Below are 27,039 nucleotides of genomic sequence, written 5' to 3'. Positions count from 1 at the left end.
ACATGAAAAGCTGCTCAACATCACTAATTATTAGAGAAATGCAAATCAAAACTACAATGAGGTATCACCTCACACCAGTTAGAATGGGCATCATCAGAAAATCTACAAACAACAAATGCTGGAGAGGGTGTGGAGAAAAGGAACCCTCTTGCACTGTTGGTGGGAATGTAAAGTGATACAGCCACTATGGAGAACAGTATGGAGGTTCCTTAAAAAACTAAAAATAGATTTACCATATGATCTAGCAATCCCACTACTGGGTGTATACCCAGAGAAAACCATAATTCAAAAAGACACATGCACCCCAATGTTCATTGCAGCACTATCTACAATAGCCAGGTCATGGAAGCAACCTAAATGCCCATTGACAGACGAATGAATAAATAAGTTGTGGTACATATATACAATGGAATATTACTCAGCCATAAAAAGGAACGAAACTGAGTCATTTGTTGAGACATGGATGGATCTAGAGACTGTCATACAGAGTGAAGTAAGTCAGAAAGAGAAAAACAAATATCGTATATTAACGCATGTATGTGGAACCTAGAAAAATGGTACAGATGAGCCGGTTTGCAGGGCAGAAGTTGAGATACAGATGTAGAGAACAGACATATGGACACCAAGGGGGGGAAACTGCAGTGGGGTGGGGATGGTGGTGTGCTGAATTGGGCGATTGGGATTGACATGTATACACTGATGTGTATAAAATTGATGACTAATAAGAACCTGCAGTATAAACAAACAAACAAAACAACTAATACTAAACTTTCATTGGGTTATTTGTATGGAAATATGTTAATATAAATGTTTCAGACATTACATGAAATTTCTAAAAATCTTATATGTTCTGGTATAATGTTATAAGTCATAATTCTAGTTATTACTTTAAAATGTATATCTCAGAAATAACTAAATTTCCTTGTCAAGTGCATTATTATGAACTTTCATCAAATCTTTAACTGTGGTCATTTTTAAGTCTTTTGTCATTTACAGACAGTTCTGTGTGTACTCATGCTTTTGCAAATATGTTCCTATAAAAGGGTTTCATCTTTAAGGAATTCATGGAAAAGACTCTGACAAGTACAGGTTTCTGGTAACTGACTGTACTGCTGAACTGAATGAATAAGCATTTTCAGAACTCTAATGAAAAACTGATGAACTCATAAAAGTGCTAACAAAAGATCAAGATGAAAAAAAAAAAATAATTACATGGGACTGAGTGAACTGATGAGGATGATTTAATTTTTGTGACTTTCTGTTTGAATTATTAAAAAAAAAATCCCACAAGGACTCAGAGGCAAAGAATATACAAATCAATTTTCACTGCAAAGTAAAGGAGCTGTTACAGTGGAGGATTACTGGACTGAATGTCAATATTATGACATAGTATGAGTGTGTTTCGTGTTTGGTAATTGCAATCATTGTTGCTTTTGTTGTGGTCATCCATTTACAATGCTTGGTGTCAGTCTATTTATCTCTTGTAAAAATAAAATACAGTATCCAGGCACAGGCATAAAAGCTGGAAAAATCTATTGAGAAGTATCAAGCCTCAAAGAAATATCAACCAAGGAAGCTGTTATTTTTCTTTTCAACTGAGAAAGATTATAAAAACTTAATTTTCACCTAGCTTTGAAGATGACTTTGTGATTAAAATGACTTAGGCATCCCCCAAAGGTACCAAATATCGAAATTCCATCTACTGTTGGACAGTTCTTCATCTGGCAGCCCAAATTTCCAAATAAAATCTATCAAAGACCAAAAAAATAAAAAATAAAAAAATAAAAATAAAATACAGTGTGTGTGTGTGTGTGTGTGAAAAAAAAAAAAGTAGCCTACTAGGTCATGAGATGCAAAAGCAAGCAATAAATATAGCACCTCTCTTTCCAGGGGGACATTTAAGTACCTAGTCATACCCATGTGCTTTCAGGCTGAAGTGTGATGCCGCGGGAGGTCCTAGACACGCCACAGTAGAGGCTGGCATCGTGGTGGCTCTCATCTCCCACCCCCGCTTCGCATCCGTCCTTCTCCCATCATACAAAACAAGGATGTACCTCTTGCCCAGCTGAAATCTCCCCATGCTAAGCCGCCTCTGGAGCACAGAACAAAGAGATATTGCAACACTTAATTGCCCCCTAGAATCATGGCGCTATGAACCATTCCGGTCCATCTCACAAACACAACTCCCAGTAAAATTTACTTTTCACATTTAGTTAATAAGTAGACAAATTTGCTATGCATATATACATATACATATGTATACATACTGATAAACTGCATACTAAAAATAATTATAACAGTAATCCAATATAGAAAAAAATGTTAATGCTTCAGAGTTTAATAATTAAGGGAATGTACAAATTATATTGCAAATTATGTACATATTTTTGTTGCAGGGACATATGATGGGATGATTAATAAGAGCCTTTTAAGTGTAAAACTATATTATGTTAATTTAAAATTTTGAAGGGGAAGAGAAATGGAAATACAATGTCAAGAAGAAGGAACAATGTAAATTTGCAACTGTTAAAAAGTAGCTTGTTCATGTATTGTATTTTTTTTAATGAATGATGGTAAGTATAAAGTCACTATGGTTTTTACATTCCATTAAATACAAGAAAAAAAAAGTACAAAGAAATAAAAAAGACTGATTTATGAACAGATAACAGATGATATCCATTACAATCCACTCGACATTTACTGTGAACTTACTGTCAGGCACTCTGTTGGGAACTCTGGGGCAAACAAAGGTGAAGAAAATAAGATTCTTAGCCTCAAGGCACTCACAATCTAATGGGAAGACAGACATGAATATAACCAATCATATGCTTATATTATAGCTTGCTCTTACTGATATGAAAGTGATATTTCTACATTAAAATGTTAGGTGACCTGAGGGACTTTGAATGAAAATCTCTCAAGTGTCCTTTTATCTACTGGAATAGAAATATTTGTATTTAATGTTAAAAGAAACAAATGTCAGGAAATTCACATTCTTGCTTTTTCTTTTGGTAAAATGTCATAGTTTCCCCTAGGATGCCCACTTCTAGGAAATTATCCTAAGCAGAGTTTCCCACAGTATGCTTAGAGGAAACCAGATGACAATGGGAAAAGGGATCCCAAAGCACAATGGAAATTTTCAACTAGCACCCTGTGTCCATTCCTGCCTCCCCCTGAACTTGAGATGTGGGAAAGATAAAAAAACTACATTCCCTTGGCTCCTTTGGAAATCAGGTTCCACCATTTAGATGCATTCTTGCAGAATCTGGAAAGCGGAAGAGAGGTGGAGGCTACCTTCCCCCTGCTGTTCCTGGGATCCTGCAACATCACAGGAAGGTGAGTTGCAGCAGTAGGTTGGGGAATCCGGCTCCTAGTTTTCTAGAGGCAACAAAGTCGGTCACAGAGGCTCCAGCCTAGCATCTGCTTATTTGGTTTGGTGAGTGCCCAGAGGGGAAGACCGTGAGCACGGTGGTGACAAGTCGCCAGCAGCACTTCGACTTCTGGGTAACAGGGAGAGCAGTGGGCTCTCCCTGCTCATCAAGCCCTTCCAACATTCTGTAAGCACCACATTTCCTGTATTAAATTCCGCTTTGCTTAACATACCTAGAGTTCATTCTATTTTCTGCTCTAATGTAGAATCTTGGGCTTTTGTTGTTTTTAAATAAAATTCTGTTGTTTAATTAGCATTTATCAAGCATCCATCAATAGTTGCTAGGGAGGAGTCCAGAAACATACAAAGCAGGAAAAAGAAAACAATTTGAAATTCAGAAATCTCCAAGGGAATAATAAAGAGTTGGCCAGAGACCTAGGGTGCATTTTAAAGTAAGCACTCAGAATTTCCTTGACTGGATTAAATGGGATAGAACCTTGGGTGAGCAACATTACACTGGTTTCTTTGATTTCAAATGTTTAAGAACTTTTATATACTACCGTGTATTAGGTTGAGGAGGGGCAGAACACTTGTCACAAACTGCTTAAGGAATCCTTTTATTTTCACCAGGGAATCTCATGGGACAACTGTTTTCAGGAGCACTGTGCAAAATGCACCAGAGAGAAATATCCTGCTTTTCTCACTCAATGATACATTGTAGCAGATTTTTGTGTTACAGTTTTCTTTTCCCTAAAATTGGAGTCTTTTTAGCCTTTATTTTTCTACAAGTTGTATTTCTCTCCCTCTCTCTCCCCAGACCCCTCTGCTTTTTCTTATATTTAGGAGTATAATTTAATTTTTAAAATTACATACACTAAAATTCATTTTTTTCATTTACAGTTCCATGAGTTTCGGCAAATGTATAGACTTAGGTAACAACCACAAGCATCAGGATGTGGGACAACGGCACCGTCACCCCCAAAACCCTTTCGCTGGTCCTTTCCAGGCGAGCCCTGCCACCACCGTAACGCCGGGCAACCACTGATATCTTCTCCATCACCATAATTTTGCCTTTTCCCGACATAATATAAATTAATCATACAATACGTAGCCTTTTGATTCTGGCTTCTTTCACTTAGCATAATTCAAAAGAGAACCATCATATATATATGAATATATATAAAAATATATATATAATAAAGAAGGAAATCCTGCCTTTTTCAACAACACTGATGGACCTTACAGGCATTTATGCTAAGTGAAATAAGTCAGACAGAGAAAGACAAATACTACATGATCTCACTTATAAGTGAAATAAAAAAGCCAAACTCATAGAAACAGTAGAATGGTGGTTGCCTGAGGCTGGGAGGTGGTGAAAATGGGGAGATGTTGATCAAAGGGTACAAACTTCTAGCTATAAGATGAGTAAGTTCTGGGGAATCTAATGAACAGCATCATGTCTATCATTAACAAACTGTATTACACCGTGTTATACAATTGAAAGTTGTAAGAGAGTAGATCTTAAATGTTATCACCACCAAAAACAAAAAAAAAAACAAAAAGGTTATTATGTGAGGGGCTAGGGGTGTTAACTTTTTTGTGGTTACCATTCTGCAATATATATGTATATCTAATTATCATATTATATACCTTAAACTTATATATGTTATATATCAATAATATCTCAATAAACTTATAAGAAAAAAAAAGACAGGACCATCCAACATATTACATGAAACAGCCGTTTGCTCCTCATTATTGTGGAGTATAATCCATCGTATGGATGTACCAAGGTCTGCTAATCAGTTCACTGGTTGAAAGGCATCTACACTGTCTCCAATTTTTAGAGATTATAAACAAAACCGCTATATCAATAAATATTTAATTACATAATGTTCAATAGCTGAATATTGTTCCATATCCTGATATACAATTAATTTAATCTGGCAGTTCCTTATTGTTGCACATTGAATTGTTTTCCATGTCTTACTGTTTTAAATAACACTCTAACTTTATTCAAATGTATGTATTTGTTCAACTGTTCTTTAGGAGAAATTCTCAAAGAATTCCTAGGTCAAACGGTAGGTGTCATACATTTTACTGCTTTTGATACATATTACATGAAAAAGTCCCTTATGAGAATATCCCATTACTCAATCCCTTATCAATATCGATTGCCATCTTTTAATCTTTTACCAATCTCACAGGCAAAAATTTTAAAATGACATCTCATTTTTATTTGTATTTGTTTTATGACTGTTTTTTATATCCCTGTAAATACAGGTGGAATTGGCTCCTTATATTTATTGGACATTTTTATTTTTTCTTATGGGAACTGCCTGTTCCTGTCTGTTTGTATGCTGGGCTTTTGCTTTATTATATTAATCCTTTGCCTGTCATTTAATATATTTTTTTTATATACAGAAGCTTTAAAAAAATGGATGTAATCAGCTCTTCTATCTTTTCTTTTGTGAATTATCACATTTAATATCATGCCTAGAAAGGTCTTTATTTTATGTTTACATAAATTTTCACTTATATTTTCTGTCTAATTTTTCCAAATGTTTGTTTGGAAAAACAGCATGAAGAATATAGGAGGCTTCCTGGCTGAGGCATACAAAAAGTCACTTCGCCCCTAGCACGTTGGGTTTGCTTCTGCCTTCATGGCTTTGAACTACTGATATTAAATATGTAGGATTCTTCTTTTCTAAGGGGTTCATCTGCCTTCTGAAGAAGGTGAATAGTTTATGAAACTAGATTGAGTTTTTTTCCTATGATTGGATTTGGTTCAGAAATAAAGTTTTATTCTCTGGTTTCAGTGGTTAGTTGAATCATGGCAAAGCATTTCATATCCCTTTCTCTTTGTTCCACTAGTAGGACAAACTAGTAATAACTTAGAGAGCTGCAATGAAAATAAAGTACCAGTGCATGCCAATATTTTCAGGAATGTCACAGCAACAGTGAGCATTTATGGCAGAAATTTGTGTATATACTTCCCCAAGGGGCCAAAGAATCGTTTTTAAAAAAATCATGTAAATAAATGGGAAGGTATGATTCATTTTACAAAAGTTGATTTCACAAACAAATTTTGAAGACAGTGCTTTTTCCATTAAGAGAGGCATACAATTACAAGATGGGAAGAAGCCAGATCCCCAAGTGACCCACCAGTCTGGACCACTCTGGTTTCTGGTGTGAGAAATAAATCTAATTTTCTTTAGGAAAAAAAAAAAAAAAGAGGCACACGATTATAAGCTTACAGAAAAACTTCACCCTTCAATGAGACTGTAACACACTATATGATCCAAAAAGCAATAACCTAAGAAAAGAAAGAAAAACGGAGACTGGCTTCTACAGAAGGTTTAATCCGATCCCTTACTCTTATTTTATTAGTAAATGGGACTCATGTAGACCACAAATACAACCCGCTGTAGTGCTGCATCTCAAATCTGTACTCTGTATCTGAATGTGCTTGTTTTTCATGAGTAGTTGGGAAAAGTGAATGCATTCTCAATACAATCTAGACCTTAAGCATTTACCTGAGCTCCCTCTTCAGCAATCTGGGCTATACAGGTACTTTGGTGTCATTCTCACTGAGGTAAACTACCTGCTTCCCCATCGCCACCTCCCCTGCCCAACTCAGCCTCAAGGGACCATCTCTGCAGCTGCAGGGCTAGTCCATTTGGCTTGGCTGCCCAGACATTGGCTCCCCTCCCCCATCAGACTAACTGTTGGTTGTCACACTCTGGCAGGTCTGACAACACATCCTACCGGAGCAGCTTCTGAGGCTCCAGGCCACAGAATGTTAGAGGCCAACAATTGCAGGAGGAAGGATATAAGTAGCTTCTGGTCTGAGGCAAACTGGCCCAGGACCAGACTGTGCCTGCTTCAGCCCTTCAGGGCTTGGCCCACTGCCCCTAGGGACCTCTGAACTCTGCGTGATTCTGGTGCTTTGACCAACTTCTGTCTTTGTGTATCTTCTGTGGGCTGCACTCAAGGCTCAGTCCAGCTCCCCCTCCTAGATTTAGGGCATTTCCAGTAGTCTATGCACCTCACACTTACAGAACAGGTGGAAAAACTTACCCCAACTGTGGCTTTTTAGACGACACTGAGAAAGGAGATAAAAAATTAATTTGCCTATGTTTGTTGTTAGGAATACAAACCATGAGCAGCTCTTGCTGGAAATTGTGCAAAGTCCTAATTTTGGTTCAATTAATATAGAAGCATAAAGTGCCTTCAGTTTCCCTTTGTATCATCCTAACAAATGGCTGTCTGAACTCCTCGTGTGGTGGTTTGACTAACGGCAATTTATTTTGTCTTAAAAACACACACACACACACACAACAACAACAACAACAACTTTAAAAACAAGAGGGGATGAGTGTTTTACCATGAGTACTTACTACTTTTGAAACCAGAAATAATCCTCTATTTTAATGAAAGGGCAAAAATATTTCTCTCCAAGGTAAAGAGAAAAGACTGTGCATAATATTGTGGTGACTGATGCATAGAAACACAACCAAATTCCCTTTTTATCTCAGTAAGTAACTCACCCAACAGGGTATAACAAAGTAGAGCTTTGTAGGGTGTAATTTATATTACAATTCGCTTTCTCTCTATGTTAAGTAAGGCAGTTTGAAGTAAGCTTTTTTATTTTTAAAAAAAAAGTAGTTTCAAAAAACTTGAAAAAACACACCCAAAATGCTCTAGTCCAAAGCCAGAACATAGTTTTGTATGGTCTGCAGATAATTTAATATTTGAGAAACCTTTTCAACATTCTCCAACTCCAACCAAAACTAAAGCAATATTTGGGGGGAAAAAAATGAGTAAGCAAATAAAACCTAATATCTATATAATTATTCACAGATCAAGCAATTTAGGGACAATAAAATAGAACAGCATTTCAGCTAACTCAAGTTTAAAATAATGGAACGACTATTCACTAACCTAACAACAACAACAAAAATTCTGGCTAATTTTACTGTTAATATATTAGGGATGATTGCTTTATCAGTTAAAAGACTTAAAATCAATTCTGTATAAGTTGATTAATTTTAGGTTTCACAAACATAGTATGATCAGCCTTCTTGATTTTCTCTAGTCCTCCTTTCCCCACAAACATAACGTCCAGTTTTTGAGTCTTTCAAACGGTAGGAAAATGCAATGATGTCAATGTACAAAGTATATCACTGGTGCTTTGCCTGCCATCTTCTGGCAACAGATGCATTTTTTTTGGAGAAGGGGCCCTCTCACAAGCCAGTACTAACCCTAACCGTCACTGCCAATCACAGCCCCTGTTCACATAGGCTGGCTCCTGGCCCAGCTCGTCCAATCACAATCCCCTGCATCCCCTTGGACAGTGTTTGGTGCAGCAAGAGTCTCATAATCCAGGCTAGGCCAATGAAAGTCTCCACTAGAATCTTTTCAGGAGTAACGCAGAAAGAATTTAAGCCTTGGGACTAGTGTCAGAAAGAGGGCAGCCCAAGAGGATGGATCCACCATGTAGGGAGATATAAAAATGACCTAGGGGGTTTCCCTGGTGGCACAGTGGTTAAGAATCCGCCTGCCGCTCTTAGATAGCCTCAACCACCAGAGGGCAGACAACAGAAGCAAGAAAAACTACAATCCTGCAGCCTGTGGTCCAAAAACCACAGTTACAGAAAGACAGAGAAGATGAAAAGGCAGAGGGCTATGTACCAGATGAAGGAACAAGAAAAAACCCCAGAAAAACAACTAAATGAAGTGGAGATAGGCAACCTTCCAGAAAAAGAATTCAGAATAATGATAGTGAAGATGATCCAGGACCTCGGAATAAGAATGGAGGCAAAGATTGAGAAGATGCAAGAAATGATTAACAAAGACCTAGAAGAATTAAAGAACAAACAAACAGAGATGACCAATACAATAACTGAAATGAAAACTACACTAGAAGGAATCAATAGCAGAATAACTGAGGCAGAAGAACGGATAAGTGACCTGGAAGACAGAATGGTGGAATTCACTGCTGCAGAACAGACTAAAGAAAAAAGAATGAAAAGAAATGAAGACAGCCTAAGAGACCTCCGGGACAACATTAAACGCAACAACATTCGCATTATAGGGGTCCCAGAAGGAGAAGAGAGAGAGAAAGGACCAGAGAAAATATTTGAAGAGATTATAGTCGAAAACTTCCCTAACATGGGAAAGGAAATAGCCACCCAAGTCCAGGAAGCGCAGAGAGTCCCATACAGAATAAACCCAAGGAGAAACACGCCGAGACACATAGTAATCAAAGTGGCAAAAATTAAAGACAAAGAAAAATTACTGAAAGCAGCAAGGGAAAAACGACAAATAACATACAAGGGAACTCCCATAAGGTTAACAGCTGATTTCTCAGCAGAAACTCTGCAAGCCAGAAGGGAGTGGCATGATATACTTAAAGTGATGAAAGGGAAGAACCTACAACCAAGATTACTCTACCCGGCAAGGATCTCATTCAGATTCGATGGAGAAATCAAAAGCTTTACAGACAAGCAAAAGCTAAGAGAATTCAGCACCACCAAACCAGCTCTACAACAAATGCTAAAGGAACTTCTCTAAGTGGGAAACACAAGAGAAGAAAAGGACCTACAAAAACAAACCCAAAACAATTAAGAAAATGGTCATAGGAACATACATATCGATAATTACCTTAAATGTGAATGGATTAAATGCCCCAACCAAAAGACATAGACTGGCTGAATGGATACAAAAACAAGACCCATATATATGCTGTCTACAAGAGACCCACTTCAGACCTAGGGACACATACAGACTGAAAGTGAGGGGATGGAAAAAGATATTCCATGCAAATGGAAATCAAAAGAAAGCTGGAGTAGCTATACTCATATCAGATAAAATAGACTTTAAAATAAAGAATGTTACAAGAGACAAGGAAGGACACTACATAATGATCCAGGGATCAATCCAAGAAGAAGATATAACAATTATAAATATATATGCACCCAACATAGGAGCACCTCAATACATAAGGCAACTGCTAACAGCTATAAAAGAGGAAATCGACAGTAACACAATAATAGTGGGGGACTTTAACACCTCACTTACACCAATGGACAGATCATCCAAAATGAAAATAAATAAGGAAACACAAGCTTTAAATGACACAATAGACCAGATAGATTTAATTGATATATATAGGACATTCCATCCAAAAACGGCAGATTACACGTTCTTCTCAAGTGCGCACGGAACATTCTCCAGGATAGATCACATCTTGGGTCACAAATCAAGCCTCAGTAAATTTAAGAAAATTGAAATCATATCAAGCATCTTTTCTGACCACAACGCTATGAGATTAGAAATGAATTACAGGGAAAAAAACGTAAAAAAGACAAACACATGGAGGCTAAACAATACGTTACTAAATAACCAAGAGATCACTGAAGAAATCAAACAGGAAATAAAAAAATACCTAGAGACAAATGACAATGAAAACACGACGACCCAAAACCTATGGGATGCAGCAAAAGCGGTTCTAAGAGGGAAGTTTATAGCTATACAAGCCTACCTAAAGAAACAAGAAAAATCTCAAGTAAACAATCTAACCTTACACCTAAAGAAACTAGAGAAAGAAGAACAAACAAAACCCAAAGTTAGCAGAAGGAAAGAAATCATAAAGATCAGAGCAGAAATAAATGAAATAGAAACAAAGAAAACAATAGCAAAGATCAATAAAACTAAAAGTTGGTTCTTTGAGAAGATAAACAAAATTGATAAGCCATTAGCCAGACTCATCAAGAAAAAGAGGGAGAGGACTCAAATCAATAAAATCAGAAACGAAAAAGGAGAAGTTACAACAGACACCGCAGAAATACAAAACATCCTAAGAGACTACTACAAGCAACTTTATGCCAATAAAATGGACAACCTGGAAGAAATGGACAAATTCTTAGAAAGGTATAAACTTCCAAGACTGAATAAGGAAGAAACAGAAAATATCAACAGACCAATCACAAGTAATGAAATTGAAACTGTGATTAAAAATCTTCCAACAAACAAAAGTCCAGGACCAGATGGCTTCACAGGTGAATTCTATCAAACATTTAGAGAAGAGCTAACACCCATCCTTCTCAAACTCTTCCAAAAAATTGCAGAAGAAGGAACACTCCCAAACTCATTCTATGAGGCCACCATCACCCTGATACCAAAACCAGACAAAGACACTACAAAAAAAGAAAATTACAGACCAATATCACTGATGAATATAGATGCAAAAATCCTCAACAAAATACTAGCAAACAGAATCCAACAACACATTAAAAGGATCATACACCACGATCAAGTGGGATTTATCCCAGGGATGCAAGGATTCTTCAATATACGCAAATCAATCAATGTGATACACCATATTAACAAATTGAAGAATAAAAACCATATGATCATCTCAATAGATGCAGAAAAAGCTTTTGACAAAATTCAACACCCAGTTATGATAAAAACTCTCCAGAAAGTGGGCATAGAGGGAACCTACCTCCACATAATAAAGGCCATATATGACAAACCCACAGCAAACATCATTCTCAATGGTGAAAAACTGAAAGCATTTCCTCTAAGATCAGGAACGAGACAAGGATGTCCACTCTCACCACTATTATTCAACATAGTTCTGGAAGTCCTAGCCACGGCAATCAGAGAAGAAAAAGAAATAAAAGGAATACAAATTGGAAAAGAAGAAGTAAAACTGTCACTGTTTGCGGATGACATGATACTATACATAGAGAATCCTAAAACTGCCACCAGAAAACTGCTAGAGCTAATTAATGAATATGGTAAAGTTGCAGGTTACAAAATTAATGCACAGAAATCTCTTGCATTCCTATACACTAATGATGAAAAATCTGAAAGAGAAATTATGGAAACACTCCCATTTACCATTGCAACAAAAAAAATAAAATACCTAGGAATAAACCTACCTAGGGAGACAAAAGACCTGTATGCAGAAAACTATAAGACACTGATGAAAGAAATTAAAGATGATACAAATAGATGGAGAGATATACCATGTTCTTGGATTGGAAGAATCAACATTGTGAAAATGAGTATACTACCCAAAGCAATCTACAGATTCAATGCAATCCCTATCAAATTACCAATGGCATTTTTTACGGAGCTAGAACAAATCATCTTAAAATTTGTATGGAGACACAAAAGACCCCGAATAGCCAAAGCAGTCTTGAGGCAAAAAAATGGAGCTGGAGGAATCAGACTCCCTGACTTCAGACTATACTACAAAGCTACAGTAATCAAGACAATATGGTACTGGCACAAAAACAGAAACATAGATCAATGGAACAAGATAGAAAGCCCAGAGATTAACCCACGCACCTATGGTCAACTAATCTATGACAAAGGAGGCAAAGATATACAATGGAGAAAAGACAGTCTCTTCAATAAGTGGTGCTGGGAAAACTGGACAGCTACATGTAAAAGAATGAAATTAGAATACTCCCTAACACCATACACAAAAATAAACTCAAAATGGATTAGAGACCTAAATATAAGACTGGACACTATAAAACTCTTAGAGGAAAACATAGGAAGAACACTCTTTGACATAAATCACAGCAAGATCTTTTTTGATCCACCTCCTAGAGTAATGGAAATAAAAACAAAAATAAACAAGTGGGACCTAATGAAACTACAAAGCTTTTGCACAGCAAAGGAAACCATAAACAAGACAAAAAGACAACCCTCAGAATGGGAGAAAATATTTGCAAATGAATCAACTGACAAAGGATTAATCTCCAAAATATATAAACAGCTCATTCAGCTCAATATCAAAGAAACAAACACCCCAATCCAAAAATGGGCAGAAGACCTAAATAGACATTTCTCCAAAGAAGACATACAGACGGCCACGAAGCACATGAAAAGATGCTCAACATCACTAATTATTAGAGAAATGCAAATCAAAACTACAATGAGGTATCACCTCACTCCTGTTAGAATGGGCATCATCAGAAAATCTACAAACAACAAATGCTGGAGAGGGTGTGGAGAAAAGGGAACCCTCTTGCACTGTTGGTGGGAATGTAAATTGATACAGCCACTATGGAGAACAATATGGAGGTTCCTTAAAAAACTAAAAATAGAATTACCATATGACCAAGCAATCCCACTACTGGGCATATACCCAGAGAAAACCATAATTCAAAAGGACACATGCAGCCGAATGTTCATTGCAGCACTATTTACAATAGCCAGGTCATGGAAGCAACCTAAATGCCCATCAACAGACGAATGGATAAAGAAGTTGTGGTACATATATACAATGGAATATTACTCAGCCATAAAAAGGAACGAAATTGAGTCATTTGTTGAGACGTGGATGGATCTAGAGACTGTCATACAGAGTGAAGTAAGTCAGAAAGAGAAAAACAAATATCGTATATTAATGCATGTATGTGGAACCTAGAAAAATGGTACAGATGAGCCAGTTTGCAGGGCAGAAGTTGAGACACAGATGTAGAGAATGGACATATGGACACCAAGGGGGGAAAACTGCGGTGAGGTGGGGATGGTGGTGTGCTGAATTGGGCGATTGGGATTGACATGTATACACTGATGTGTATAAAACTGATGCCTAATAAGAACCTGCAGTATAAAAAAACAAACAAAACAACTAATACTAAACTTTCATTGGGTTATTTGTATGGAAATATGTTAATATAAATGTTTCAGACATTACATGAAAAAAAAAAAAAAAAAAAAAAGAATCCGCCTGCCAATGCAGGGGACACGGGTTCGAGCCCTGGCCTGGGAAGATCCCACATGCCGTGGAGCAACTAAGCCCGTGCACCACAACTATTGAGCCTGAGCTCTAGAGCCTGCAAGCCACAACTACTGAGCCCACGTGCCACAACTACTGAAGCCTGCGCGTCTACAGCCCGTGCTCCGCAACAAGAGAAGCCATGACAATGAGAAGCCCGCGCACCGCAACGAAGAGTAGCCCCTGCTCACCGCAACTAGAGAAAGCCCGCGCACAGCAACGAAGACCCAACACAGCCATAAAGAAAGAAAAGAAAAGAAAAGAAAGAACCTAGGGAAAGAGTGGGGGAGACTTGCAATAAAGATCTAGACCCAGAGTCCCACACTCCCAGTGGCCACCTGCACCTCTGCCCTTCCTACAGTGTGGTTATAAAAACCAGTGTATTTCCTTTCCAGCTTCAACAAGTTTGCGTTGACTTCTGTTATTTGCATTCAAGGCATCCTGACTCATGATGCACAAGGTAACCACTTGAGTGTGGGCATTCTCAATCATGATGAACTTACTTACTGGGCTGTTTTTCCAGTTCCTGTGCTTTGGGCACTGCCTTTGCAGCCCACAGGGGTGGCTTCTGGGGCCCTGTTTCTGCTCTGCACCCCTGTCTCCCTGCCAGGTTCCCATGTCCAAGGGTAATGTCCAGTCCAATCAAAGTTCCGTCTCTGGAAATGAGGGTCTGGATCTGAGAGAGAAGTGGTTAGGAGCCGCGTTCTGTGCACCGTGGCACTCTGCAGGGAGAGGAAGACACGTATGAGGCCGAGTTGTTCGGCCCCATCCGTGTTGGATTCCATGGGCTACCCCATCTTTCCAAGACATTCTACCCTCTCCCCTGCCCCTTCAGCTGGCTGTAATTGGTTTACTTTTCAAACCAAGGGAACATGAAATTATACGCCAAAAAATTATTTCTGTAAATCATTGGTTAGGATGCTTTTGACTATGGGAAATGTACAATTTCAATAAAAATCAGCTTGGGCAATAAGGAACAGCCAGCCTAGAGGTAGTGTGGCCCCAGGTATGGTACAAGAATGTCATCAGGGTCCCTGTGTTTTATTTCCATGTTTTGCCATAAACAGTGCTGACTTCTCTCAAAGGCCGATTCCCCCAAAGGCCCCAGTTGGGGCTACCTGTGTTGTCCCTCACATTCAGCAGGAGACGGAGAAACGTTTCCATGCAAGGAAGAGCACCATCAGATTTGGAAATAGTATCCTGGCAGTGGTGTAGGAACAGCTTTAAGACATCTTTCAGAGTCAGAACTAATTTGACTTGGTGACTACCTGACTGATGGGTGTGGGAAGAGAGGAGCTAGGACAGTGCCCAAGTTTCTTCCTTGGGCGTCCTGGTAGATGGAAGCAATGCCAGAGGTGGTTTGGCCGGATGGTGACACCACGCGCAGGTTCAATGCCTCCCCATGCTTCACTCAGACCTGCCCAGGAGTCAGCCAGAGCCTGTCCAGAAGCCTGATCTCACAGCAAACCACTCGCCTTTGACAAGAGAGATTTCTTAACAGGCGAGATAAGCAAATGACTGCTCTCTGTGAACTGTTCTTCCTCTTATGCACGGAGAACCATTTATATGAAGCTGGCAGCCACCTGAATGACTCGTGTGCCGTGAGCCTCCTAGCTGGGTGCGATGAGAGCCGTTCACGCTGTGGACACAGTGGGTGCCTATACAGCACCTGTCCCCACTTGCGTTCCACCTTCCAACTCTTCTTTTGTCCAGGCTTGTGCCCTGGCCCAGCTCTAAGGGACAGTCTAATAAGTGGCTCTCAACCCTGGCTGCACACGGAAATCAACTGAGGAACTTTGAGAAAACACCAATGCCTAGGACTGTATCTTTTATTGTGGTTAAAAACCCCACATAGCATAAAATTTACCATCTTAACCATTTTGTGTGTTTTTTTTTAATTTAGTTAATTAATTAATTTATTTATGGTTGTGTTGGGTCTTTGTCTCTGTGCGAGGGCTTTCTCTAGTTGCGGCGAGCGGGGGCCACTCTTCATCGCGGTGTGCGGGCCTCTCACTATCGTGGCCTCTCTTGTTGAGGAGCACAGGCTCCAGACGCGCAGGCTCAGTAGTTGTGGCTCACGGGCCTAGTCGCTCCGCGGCACGTGGGATCTTCCCAGACCAGGGCTCGAACCCGTGTCCCCTACATTGGCAGGCAGATTCTCAACCACTGCGCCACGAGGGAAGCCCCCTTAACTGTTTTAAAGTGTACAGTTCAGTGGTATTAGGTACATTTACATTGTTGGGCAACATCACTACTATCCACCTCCAGAAATTTTTCATCTTCCCAAACTGAAACTCTGTACCCATTAAATGATAACTCCTCATCCCCCCTCCCCTCAGGTTCTGGGAACCACCTTCTATTTTCTGTCTTTATGAATATAAGCAAAATCATAGAGTATTTGTCTTTGGTGATTGGTTTATTTCACTTAGTATGATGTCTTCAAGTTTCTTCCATGCTGTAGTGTGTGTCAGAATTTCCTTCCTTTTCAAGGTTGAGTAATATTCCATTGTATGTATCTATCACGTTATTTATCCATTCATCCATCAACGGACACTTGGGTTGCTTCTACATTTTGGCTACTGTGAATAATGCTGCTGCTATGATCGTAGATGTCCAAACATCCCCAAATATTTTCTTTAAAGTTTTCCATGGGATTTGAATGTGCAGCCAAGGTTGAGAACCACCAGTGTGTGGCAGTCCCTAGAGAATGTGAGGAGTCCAGAGGAGAGGCACGCAACCTTAGTTGGCCTGATCCAGCTGTCCCATGCTAATTATAATACTCATCACAGCCAGCAATCAGTAGCTCATACATGTGTCTCCATCAATAGATTCGGACACCTGGGAGTGTGAGGTAGGTTTTGTTTACCTCAGTATCTTCTAGATCTAGCTCCAAGCCTGTCACCCTGCAGAAGCTTATTAAGTTGCTGCTAAATAAAGCCAACCAATCCATAATTCAACTCCAGCTTTCTATTAAAACTAACCATTCCCGTTTGCTACTAGAAACTATGTACCATTCTACCCTGGGCCATGTCTTTGGCTCTGGAGCCTGACTCAGACCTGGGCCTAAGTCAGGGTTTCAGATCTTTTTTTTTTTTTTTTTTTAATTTGTTTAATTTTTTGGCCATGCTGTGCAGCATGTGGGATCTTAGTTCCCCGACCAGGGATCGAACCCACATCCCTGCTTTAGAAGTGTGGAGTCTTAACCACTAGACCGTCAGGGAAGTCCAGGGTCTCAGGTCTTTATGAGACAAAATTATACGTGTGAAGGAAGTCCTGCACGGCAATGGTGGAGCAGGACGAGGGTGGGAGGAAGAGTTGCTACTGCCCCTTGTTCCAGTTTTTTCTGGAACGGATGCTCCAAAATGAGTGGTGGGACCCATTCCTTGCATCTCAAAGAGAGGTCTAAACGATCTTCCCCACAAATTTGTACTTCCCTACCCCCTAACCCACTTTTAAAACTAAAGACAGACACGTAGCTGGATTTTTATTGAGGTGGGTTTTCTGTCCCCTCTATTCATGCCTGCAGCTCCACATTCTCATGTTTACTTTGGTTTTAATTTTAACCTGAGTTCCTAAGATCGCTTTTTATTAAAACCAATGGAAATTAAAAAGTAGCCCCAGATAAAAGAAATACTCAAACACCCGAGAGGGTTCTGCGTCATTCCATATTTAAGTCTGTGGACGTATTTGGAGAGAACCTCTTTATAATGAGGAGCAGCGGTGTAGCAAATTGAGAATGCTCTTCTCCCCTCTCCCCTTAAGTCTTAGAAGCCATGAGACACACTGCGCAACGGGATGGGAAGAGAGGGACATGTCTTGGTAGGTAGATAATAAGGCTGACCCCTAATTGCTCCCGTCGTATTTTCAAGATCTGGGCCCCCTTGCACCGGGCAGCACTCCAGGATCAGGGTAGGGCAAAATCAGCAAGGTCACACAAACGCAGGACTTTATTTCAGATCAGGATATTTTGTTCATCACAGAAAGTTTCTGCATTGATTTTGATTTTTTAAGTATCGCATGAAAATCGTTTCTCTTGATTCTGGAGTTGTTCGGCACCCCTTCCATTTCCTGCCTGACTTGCCTCACCCTGGGTCCAGCCCTGACTCCACTCACGTCCCCGCTTTCCTTGGAGTTGTCATTTGTTTTTTGATTAAGAGGAAAGCATGATGTTGTTCTCTGAATCTCACGCAACCACAAACGTCTTTTTCCGGGTTTACTTCCTCCCTGTTCTCTTCTTCTGCCCATTTTGACAAACTCTCTCCCTAAATCTGTTCACCTCTGCGGCTTCTGCCATTGCACACCTCCCCGCCACCTTTCCCAGGATGACCCACGTCAGGCACCAGGAGGAGAAACAAGAGGGCCAGTGAAGGCCGGCCTTCCCCTCTGAGGTCTTTTGCAAACATAATTTTTCGGCTTCACATGAAGAGTAATACAATAAGCAAGGGCCTAGTTCTTTTTAAAGAAACCTTTCTTGCAGCAATTATGATGATAAACAGTGCCCTTGGTAAACCATGGCCAGCCTTATGCTCTGGAACTCCAAGGCAGCTGGCTGGAACACTAGGAAATAGAATTGAATAATTTTAACTGTGCTACCTATGGAAGCCCTGAGAAAAATTCCTAATATGGTAAAAACGTGGACCGCTCTTTAAATGCAAACCCAGTATGGAAGGAAGCAAGCTCATGATTTTGGGCTCTTTTGACCCGGTGGGACTCCTACCCTGCAAGGGCAGCTGAGACCCCCGAATTTCACACCCACATCTTCGAGGACCAAGTGGAGAACTTCATCCATCACTCACATCCCTGACCCTGCGTGTTTTTCTGCACCTCTTTTGTTGCATCATCAGTAAGCCAGCATGTAAACAAATTACCTGAATCTTTGTTACCATTCTAGCCAATCTTCAAAGTCATGAGGGTCTAGCCCAGTTCAGCCGCCTTCGTATCATCTTAATGATTCATTACTATTATTATACACGTGCCATAAGATAATAATTCCTTAATTCCTTGGCCTGACGGGAAATGTAATTACATATGCGAATCACTTAATAAACACATACTAGCCACACTCCTATGCAGATAATCACCCCGAGACCTGCCCACAAAGGCTTACCAGAACTGTGTGCATCCCCGTGTAAAGTCTGCTGAGACTCACCAACGCGGAAAACACCACAGCCATCATCAGTCCCAAAACAAAGGGATACTGCAGGGGGCGAAGAGAAAACAAGGACATTAGGGCAGGTTCAGACACATACACTTTGATGCTGTGGAAGGGAATAGGATTTCTGATCCCGTAACTCCTAGTCTCAATCTCATACTCCCTAGACCAGCAGTCTGATGATCTAAAATCACTTGAAAAATGGGAAAACTAAAGAAAGAGAAGGGGAAGATGCCCAGGAATATAGTTCTGGAAGGAAGTTTCGCAACATATTGACATGCAAATAAGACACGGTAGAGAACTTGACCGTAGCTATTGTGCTACAAGTTTTAATGGAGTAAATGATTTTTTATTTCTACCTATTTTTAGATTAAAACTTATGAAAAAAAAAAAAAAAAACTTATGAAATATACAGTATTTCCAAGAGGCAAGGTAGATAGACAGTGCTGTAATTTGGAAGTCCAACTAGCTACTTTCCCATCATGCGCTCTGATGATAAAGCTTGGCAACCATCAGCTTCTTGAGGAAGCCTGGCAACAATGGCCCCATGTTAAGACTGGGCATATTTCTGTACAGATGTCAAGGCAAGAGTCCAGACTTCACTGAATCTTGACATTTGCTCGTGAGTAATGAAAACAGCTGGAGGAATCTGGCTAATGACGAGTCATATAAAGAACACACAAATATTCTGCTTATGAGCTAGACACAGAGCTATAATCCAGTTGCCTCAAGTACTAATGTCTGTGGTCTTCTGTGGTGATAAGGATAAAGACGATAGAGAACTGTCTATATTCTGTGAAGTGCGTTATGGTCACTATCTCATGCATCTTCGCACAACCCTATGAAACAGCTTCTATTACTAGCCCCAGTCCACAAATGAGGAAGCCCTTAACCTTGATAATAAGTGGCATTAGTATTGAACTTTAGCACAAAGATGCTTGCCCATCAATCACCCCTCACAACAGGAGCCAGGGCTCAGAGAGGTGCAATGACTTGCCCAAAGTCACACAGCCAGCAGTGACACAGTCTGAACCAGAAGCCACATCTTCTGAGTACAAGCCCAGCATGTTCTTTCCAATGCAACATCTGAGTATAATAACACAGGGTTGTGCATCTTTTCTTAAGATTTATCATTAACTGGGTCTCTGATTTTCATCGAAAAAGTGTTGAAAATTAATGAGTTAATGCATTCAGAATTTAGAGGCTGGTATTCGCCTGAACACATATTTATATAAATAAACCCATTTTTAGAGCTACTCATGAGTAAATAACCCCAAAAGCTAAATATATTTATTATTAAAAATTAAATAGGAAAGAAGTGCATAACAACTCAGGCCTTAAGAAAACTATTGTGGGACTTCCCTGGCGGTACAGTGATTAAGACTCCGCACTTCCACTGCAGGGGGCGTGGGTTTGATCCCTGGTCGGGGAATTAAGATCCCACATGCCGAGCGGTGTGGCCAAAAAAATAAAAAGGAAAAAGAAAAGAAAACCGGTTCATCACGTAAGCTGTAAAGAAATTTTTAAGAAGATTCAGGTGGCCTTAAAATGAGCATATAAATGATTGTTGTTGCTTTCCTGCAGCCAGCGCCACTTGTTGCTTTTTTCCTAAGAGAAGCATGTTCACAGACTTCTCTGGATGCTGACAGCACCCCGATGGGGGTCAGTGTTGGGCCCACTATGTCCTTCCGGGGCAGACGGCATGGGATATGACATAGCTCAGAAGTCTGCATTCAATTAATTCCGATAGTACTGGGGAGCTCAGACATTGTTTGATCCTAGCATGACATTTAAGTTACAAAAAAAGATTATACCTAGTTGGATATAATACTATACTTGTCCCTTTCCCGTTTAGGAAACTGAGATCTGACCCCAGGTGATGAGGTAGAAGACTAGGTAGAGCCAGGACCTGGCACTAATCTTATCCTCTTCCAACCACATCAGGCTGACACCCCATTTCTGTACAACCTGGAACCCAGAACATCCCTGGGTTTCTGGTGTAGAGGGGCAGGAGAAGTAATACTGTCATTTACATACAAGACTGCGAGAGTTAATGAAATCTAAATTTTCCAACGGGTAAAAGGTAAAATTTCTGAAATTAAGCACAAAATTAGAGCAAGAGTTCTCAGAAAGGAAAAATAAATCTTCAATGCAGTAATAATATAACTTTTAAAAGGTCTTACTATAATTGGCATTTAAGCAGATATTAAGTGAAATTCTTCTATTTTCAACATTTATTAACCTCCTGTCATTTAGACAGCTTTCTAGAAAATATGGAATGATTATTTCTAACGGTTGAGCCCCCAAAAAAGGCAGAGACATCTTTGGGGGCTAATTTGGGAACAGACTGTTTCACCCTGGGCCCTGGGACGTGTAGCTGGAGAATTGGTGAAATCATCTCAGCCCTGGAGGATCATAAACCCCTCGAGTCTCTTGCAAACAGAGGATGAGAGCACCTATTCAAGTGCCATCTGGTCGGGCAGCTCAGGGTGAAAATGCTTTCGGGAGCGGGATACCACACACCCTGGTTATGTTTGTGGTGCTGTTGTCATTATTAATGGTGTCCACTTTCACTCTTGGGCACAACCTGCTTTGGGTACTAAATCATATGGTCACTTCATTTATAAAGAAATTGTCACTGGCTGCTCAATAAATTTTTGTTCCCCATCTTTATATCATAAACTTCAAAGTCCTTCAAAACAAGAAAATCCTGAAGGGAAACTCTTTGCTGCCTCGTTGTAGGGATGGTGTCACACGGGAGGAAGAGGTGTCGGCGCCTTACCTGGTACCTGTCCATGGTAGAGATGAGGAGGGTGAAGGAGATGGCGGTGGCTGCCATGGCATGGGTGGAAGGCATCCCATATTCAGCAATCACTCTCTTCTCCAGTTTCACAACAGGAGGGGAGAAGGGGCGGGGCCACTTCAAGACATCCTTGGCCACCTGGCCAATATACATCACCAACTGCCAAACCAAAGGATGGAGGTAAGTCTAACCAAATGAGCAAAATAAATAAACTCCTAGGTTCTATGAATTTATTTTGAGGTTTCCTGTTGGTTGGCTGAAATCACCTTTCTCTCTGACCCAGCTGCCTATGGGGAAGTCTTGTAGGAAGACATTTTAGTTGTTAAAAAGAAAAACAGGCCGGGACTTCCCTGGTGGCGCAGTGGTTAAGAATCCGCCTCCCAATGCAGGGGACATGGGTACGATCCCTGGTCCGGGATGATCCCACATGCTGTGGAGCAACTAAGCCTGTGTGCCACAACTACTGAGCCTGTGCTCTAGAGCCCGCGAGCCACAGCTACTGAAGCCCGCGTGCCTGGAGCCCGTGCTCCGCAACGAGAGAAGCCACCATGAGAGGCCCACGCACCGCAACAAAGGGTAGCCCCTGCTCTCTGCAACCAGGGAAGGTCCGGGCACAGCAGGAAAGACTCAACACAGCAAATAAATAAATAAATACATAAATAAATAAATTTCTAAAAATAAAAGAAAAAAGAGAAACAGCCCTTCTGGATTCCAGAGGGTCACTGGGCAACTAAGATATGACACTAACACATGTCTTACTTATTTGGTCATATATTTAACATTTGTACAGCTGGTATGTGTGCCAAGCACTGGTCTAAGAACTTTACAAATATTAACTCACTTAATCCAATAATACCTGTAGAATGCAGACCCATTTTACAGAGGGGTAAACCGTTATACATAGTTAGTAAGTGGCAAGACTTATCGGATTCAAATCCAGAGAGTTTGGCTTCAAAAAATATGTGCCTTAAACTACCACGGTAATACCTTTGGGATGGTCCTGGACTAAGATAATCTAATACTCAAATCAGACAGCCCTTCAAGTTTCAACCAAAAAAGTGACTTCTGGAACTTCTGGCTTAAAATATTTTGAATGCCACTGTTACTCCTGATGTATGCAGTCAACATACTGGATATAGTTTAACTTTTTTCAGTAATCGAGAGCATCATACAATAAATGGCATGACTATTTTCAACCCTAAAATAAACACAACTCAATCTGGAAGTTTTTAATTGATTTTTTTTTCCATGATGCCATTAATGAAAAAACCCTTTCTCTTTTTCCCTTAAAGTACAACATAGATATCAGAATTGACTTCCATACCCTCCTGAGATGAATAGGACTGTTAACAATAGACTTATTTATTTTGTCAGAGAGCTTCACAGGACATTTCCGTGATCTGTTATAAAAGGGGGAGAAGCAACCCATTCACTTAAGTCTCTGCATTTGCAACCCAAAGTGTGGTCTGAGGACAGACAGCATCCACACCACATGAGTGCTGGGTTTTTTCTTTTTTTTAATGTATTTATTTATTTATTTTTGGCTGCTTTGGGTCTTCGTTGCTGTGCACGGGCTTTCTCTAGTTGTGGCACGCGGGCTTCTCATTGCGTTGGCTTCTGTGTTGCCGAGCACAGGCTCTAGGCACGTGGGCTTCAGTAACTGTGGCGCGCAGGCTCAGTAGCTGTGGCTCACGGGCTTAGTTGCTCCGCGGCATGTGGGATCTTCCTGGGCCAGGGATCGAACCCATATCCCCTGCATTGGCAGGTGGATTCTTAACCACTGCACCGCCAGGAAAGCCCACGAGTGCTGTTTTAAGATACAGAATCTCAGGCCCCAGCCTGTACCTACGGAATTGGAACCCTCATTTTCACAAGACTCCCGGGTAGTTCGTGTGCACATGAGAATTTGGGAAGCACGGCCGGCTTTACACTGTATTCTTGCACAGGTCACTTTGTCATGGGCTTTAATGATAAACCTCCTCATCTTACCATGATCGCATTGATCTTACTAGGGCTTTATTTAGCTTGTGATGGATGGAGTCACTTAGCTTTGGAACAAAACCCGCTATGAAGGACTACTTCAAAATACTTTTGATTAGTCAGCCAGATTGCTTTAGAGTTTCCCACATTGTGGTGCTTTCTTTTAACTCATCTAGTTGCCGGTGAATTCTGAACATTATCCCAGCACACTCAGTATCCCCCAGAAGACGTTGCATATGTTTTTGTGCTCTGCTGCCACTTTGCTCTGGGTTAAAAATCAAGAACCACTGTCTGTGCACAGCAGGCCAAATCCACAGGCTTTAAAGCCTCAGTGACAATCACTCCAAATTCCATAGCTGCGATTTCTAATCAGACTTTGAAACTTAACCTCTTTACCATCCCCTTATTACCAGAAACTACTGTTTTGGAAACCAGCTTACTCTTTTATGTTTCTGCCTCTCCCTCCTGTGAACCTATAAAAACCACATCAGACCGACTATTTTCTGGGGAGTTGGAAAACTTGCAGATGTTGTTGACTACTAAGAATTTCTCAGAAGATGCTAGGATATAAATGTTTCTCAACCCTGCCCCTTCCCCACTCATCAACATCAAAAAGAATATTACAGGCATTATGACTAACTCTAGTTCACTCAAAAATACACAGAATCTTCAGACAGGAAACGTTAAAATCATAGAGTGAAGACAGACTGTGTGACCCTCATTCAGACAAAATTTAATTTCCTTGAAGTCCATGAGTTTCTTCGGCTTCATTTATCTTTTGCCTTCTATGTCTGAAGGATGTTTTTAAGAATGAGGACAATTGTTCATTTTATTTAAAAGTGTTCCCATAGCAACACACTGTTTCTGATCAATAAGTTTCAAATAGCGATTACTGTAATGACAGAGCTCTTCAAACCAGAGGAAGTGGAGCTATGTTTTTCAGGTTGTAGGGAAAGAGTACCACTCACAGGGTGACGAGTCCTGTCTCTATCAGTTTGCACTCATTACAGCAAACCTACGACGTGCCCAGCCCTGTATTAGGTCTCCAACCTTGAGTGGGGAAAACAGTCACACAGAGAATCTCATCATAATGCAAATATGCTTTGGAAAAAAATTATCCACAGAATTCTATGTGTATGTATATATGTAGAGACAGACTTGGGTTCAACCCGACACACCAGGAGCACTGAGGTGGAATGTTACAGGAAGATTGTTTAAGATGAGGGGTGGATAGAGAAGCATCCACTTCGCAAGAATAGCATGAGCAAACACTTAGAGAAGGGCTTCCCTGGTGGCGCAGTGGTTGAGAATCTGCCTGCCAATGCAGGGGACACGGGTTCGAGCCCTGGTCTGGGAAGATCCCACATGCCGCGGAGCAACTGGGCCCGTGAGCCACAATAACTGAGCCTGCGCATCTGGAGCCTGTGCTCTGCAACAAGAGAGGCCGCGATAGTGAGAGGCCCGCGCACCGCGATGAAGAGTGGTCCCCACTTGCCGCAACTAGAGAAAGCCCTCGCACAGAAACGAAGACCCAACACAGCCAAAAATAAATAAATAAATAAATAAAATTAAAAAAAAAAAAAAAGACTTAGAGAAGTGATGTTGGGTGGTATGTAGAGGGGCCTCCGAGGCAGTTAGGACCAGCGGAGTTTAAATTGTGGGGCACACCATGACATATCAGTTAGAATGGCTGAGATGAAAGGAACTGACCATACCAGGTGCTGGGAGGATGGGGAGTACCTGGAACCCTCATACGGCACTGGAGCAGGTGCAAAATGATACAACCACTTTGGAAAAGCAGTTTGGCAGTTTCTTAAAAAGTTAAAACATATGATTTCCATATGACCCAGCCATGCCAATCCTAGGTATTTACCCTCAAAGAGTGAAAGCATAAGTCATGCAAAGATTTGTATATGACCGTTGATGGCAGCTTCTTTGTAACGGCCCCAAACCGGCAACAACCCAATTTCCATCAACAGGTGAATAGATAAACAAATTGTGGTATAATCATACAATTGAATACTTCGCAGCAAAAACAAAAAAATAAACTATAGATATCATGCTACAGCATGGATGAATCTTAAAATAATTATGCTGAATGAAGAAGCCAGGCCAAAAACAAACAAAAGTATATACTCTATGATTTTGTTTATATAAAATTCTTGGAAATAGAAATGACTCTATAGGATAGAAAGCTGATCAGTGGTGGCCAGAAAGGAGGGAAAGAAGGGTGGGAGGGAGATGCAAGAGGGAAGAGATATGGGAACATATGTATATGTATAACTGATTCACTTTGTTATAAAGCAGAAACTAACACACCATTGTAACGCAATTATACTCCAATAAAGATGTTAAAAAAAAAAGAAAGAAAGAAAGGAGGGAAAGAAATTACAAATGGGCATGAGGAAACTTCTGGGTAATGAAGTTTTAATTATATCTTAACTATGTTTTAATTATGTCTGTCTTAATTATGGTGATAATTTTAGGGGTATGTACATATATCAAAATGTACCAAGTTGTACATTTTAAATACGTGTAAACTTTGTGAATACACTAAAAATTATTGAATCATACGTTTTAAAAGAATGAATTGAATAGTATGTGAATTATACCTCAATAAAACTAAGTACGTACAGTTTATTGCCTGTCAGTCACATCTTAAAATGTTGTTGTCTTAGCCAGCTTGGGCTGCTATAACAACCAACCACAGACTGAGTGGCTTATAAACAGGAATTTATTTCTCTCAGTTCCGGAGGATGAAGTGCAAGATCAAGACACTGGCAGATTCAGTACCTGGTGAGTGCCTGTTTCCTGGATCACGGACAGTCACCTTCATAGCACTCAAAGAAATGAGCTTTCAAGCCATGAAAAGACATGGAAGAATCTTAAACGCATATTACCAAGTGAAAGAAACCAATGTGAAAAGG

General features: G+C 40.2%; 1 protein-coding gene across 10 annotated transcripts in view; it reads right to left on the bottom strand.

The window, feature by feature from the left end:
• SGPP2 (sphingosine-1-phosphate phosphatase 2) overlaps positions 1-27,039 on the bottom strand; it is a 147,097-nt gene that overhangs the window by 41,799 nt on the left and 78,259 nt on the right. For all 10 annotated transcript variants that reach the window (XR_009009000.1, XR_009009004.1, XR_009009005.1 and 7 more), the window contains exons 3-4: positions 22,112-22,291; positions 19,285-19,374 (exon numbers count right to left, since the gene is read on the bottom strand). Coding sequence is in view for 1 of the 10 variants with exons in the window: in XM_057551211.1 (XP_057407194.1) it covers positions 19,285-19,374; positions 22,112-22,291 (270 nt within the window). In the remaining 9 variants the exon portion in view is untranslated. The remainder of the gene's footprint in view (positions 1-19,284; positions 19,375-22,111; positions 22,292-27,039) is intronic.

The sequence above is a fragment of the Balaenoptera acutorostrata genome, chromosome 8 (genome assembly GCF_949987535.1).
Source record: "Balaenoptera acutorostrata chromosome 8, mBalAcu1.1, whole genome shotgun sequence".
NCBI classification, from domain to species: domain Eukaryota; kingdom Metazoa; phylum Chordata; class Mammalia; order Artiodactyla; family Balaenopteridae; genus Balaenoptera; species Balaenoptera acutorostrata.
The sequence above is the reverse complement of the archived record's forward strand: the minus strand, read 5'-3'. Positions and strand labels throughout refer to the sequence as shown.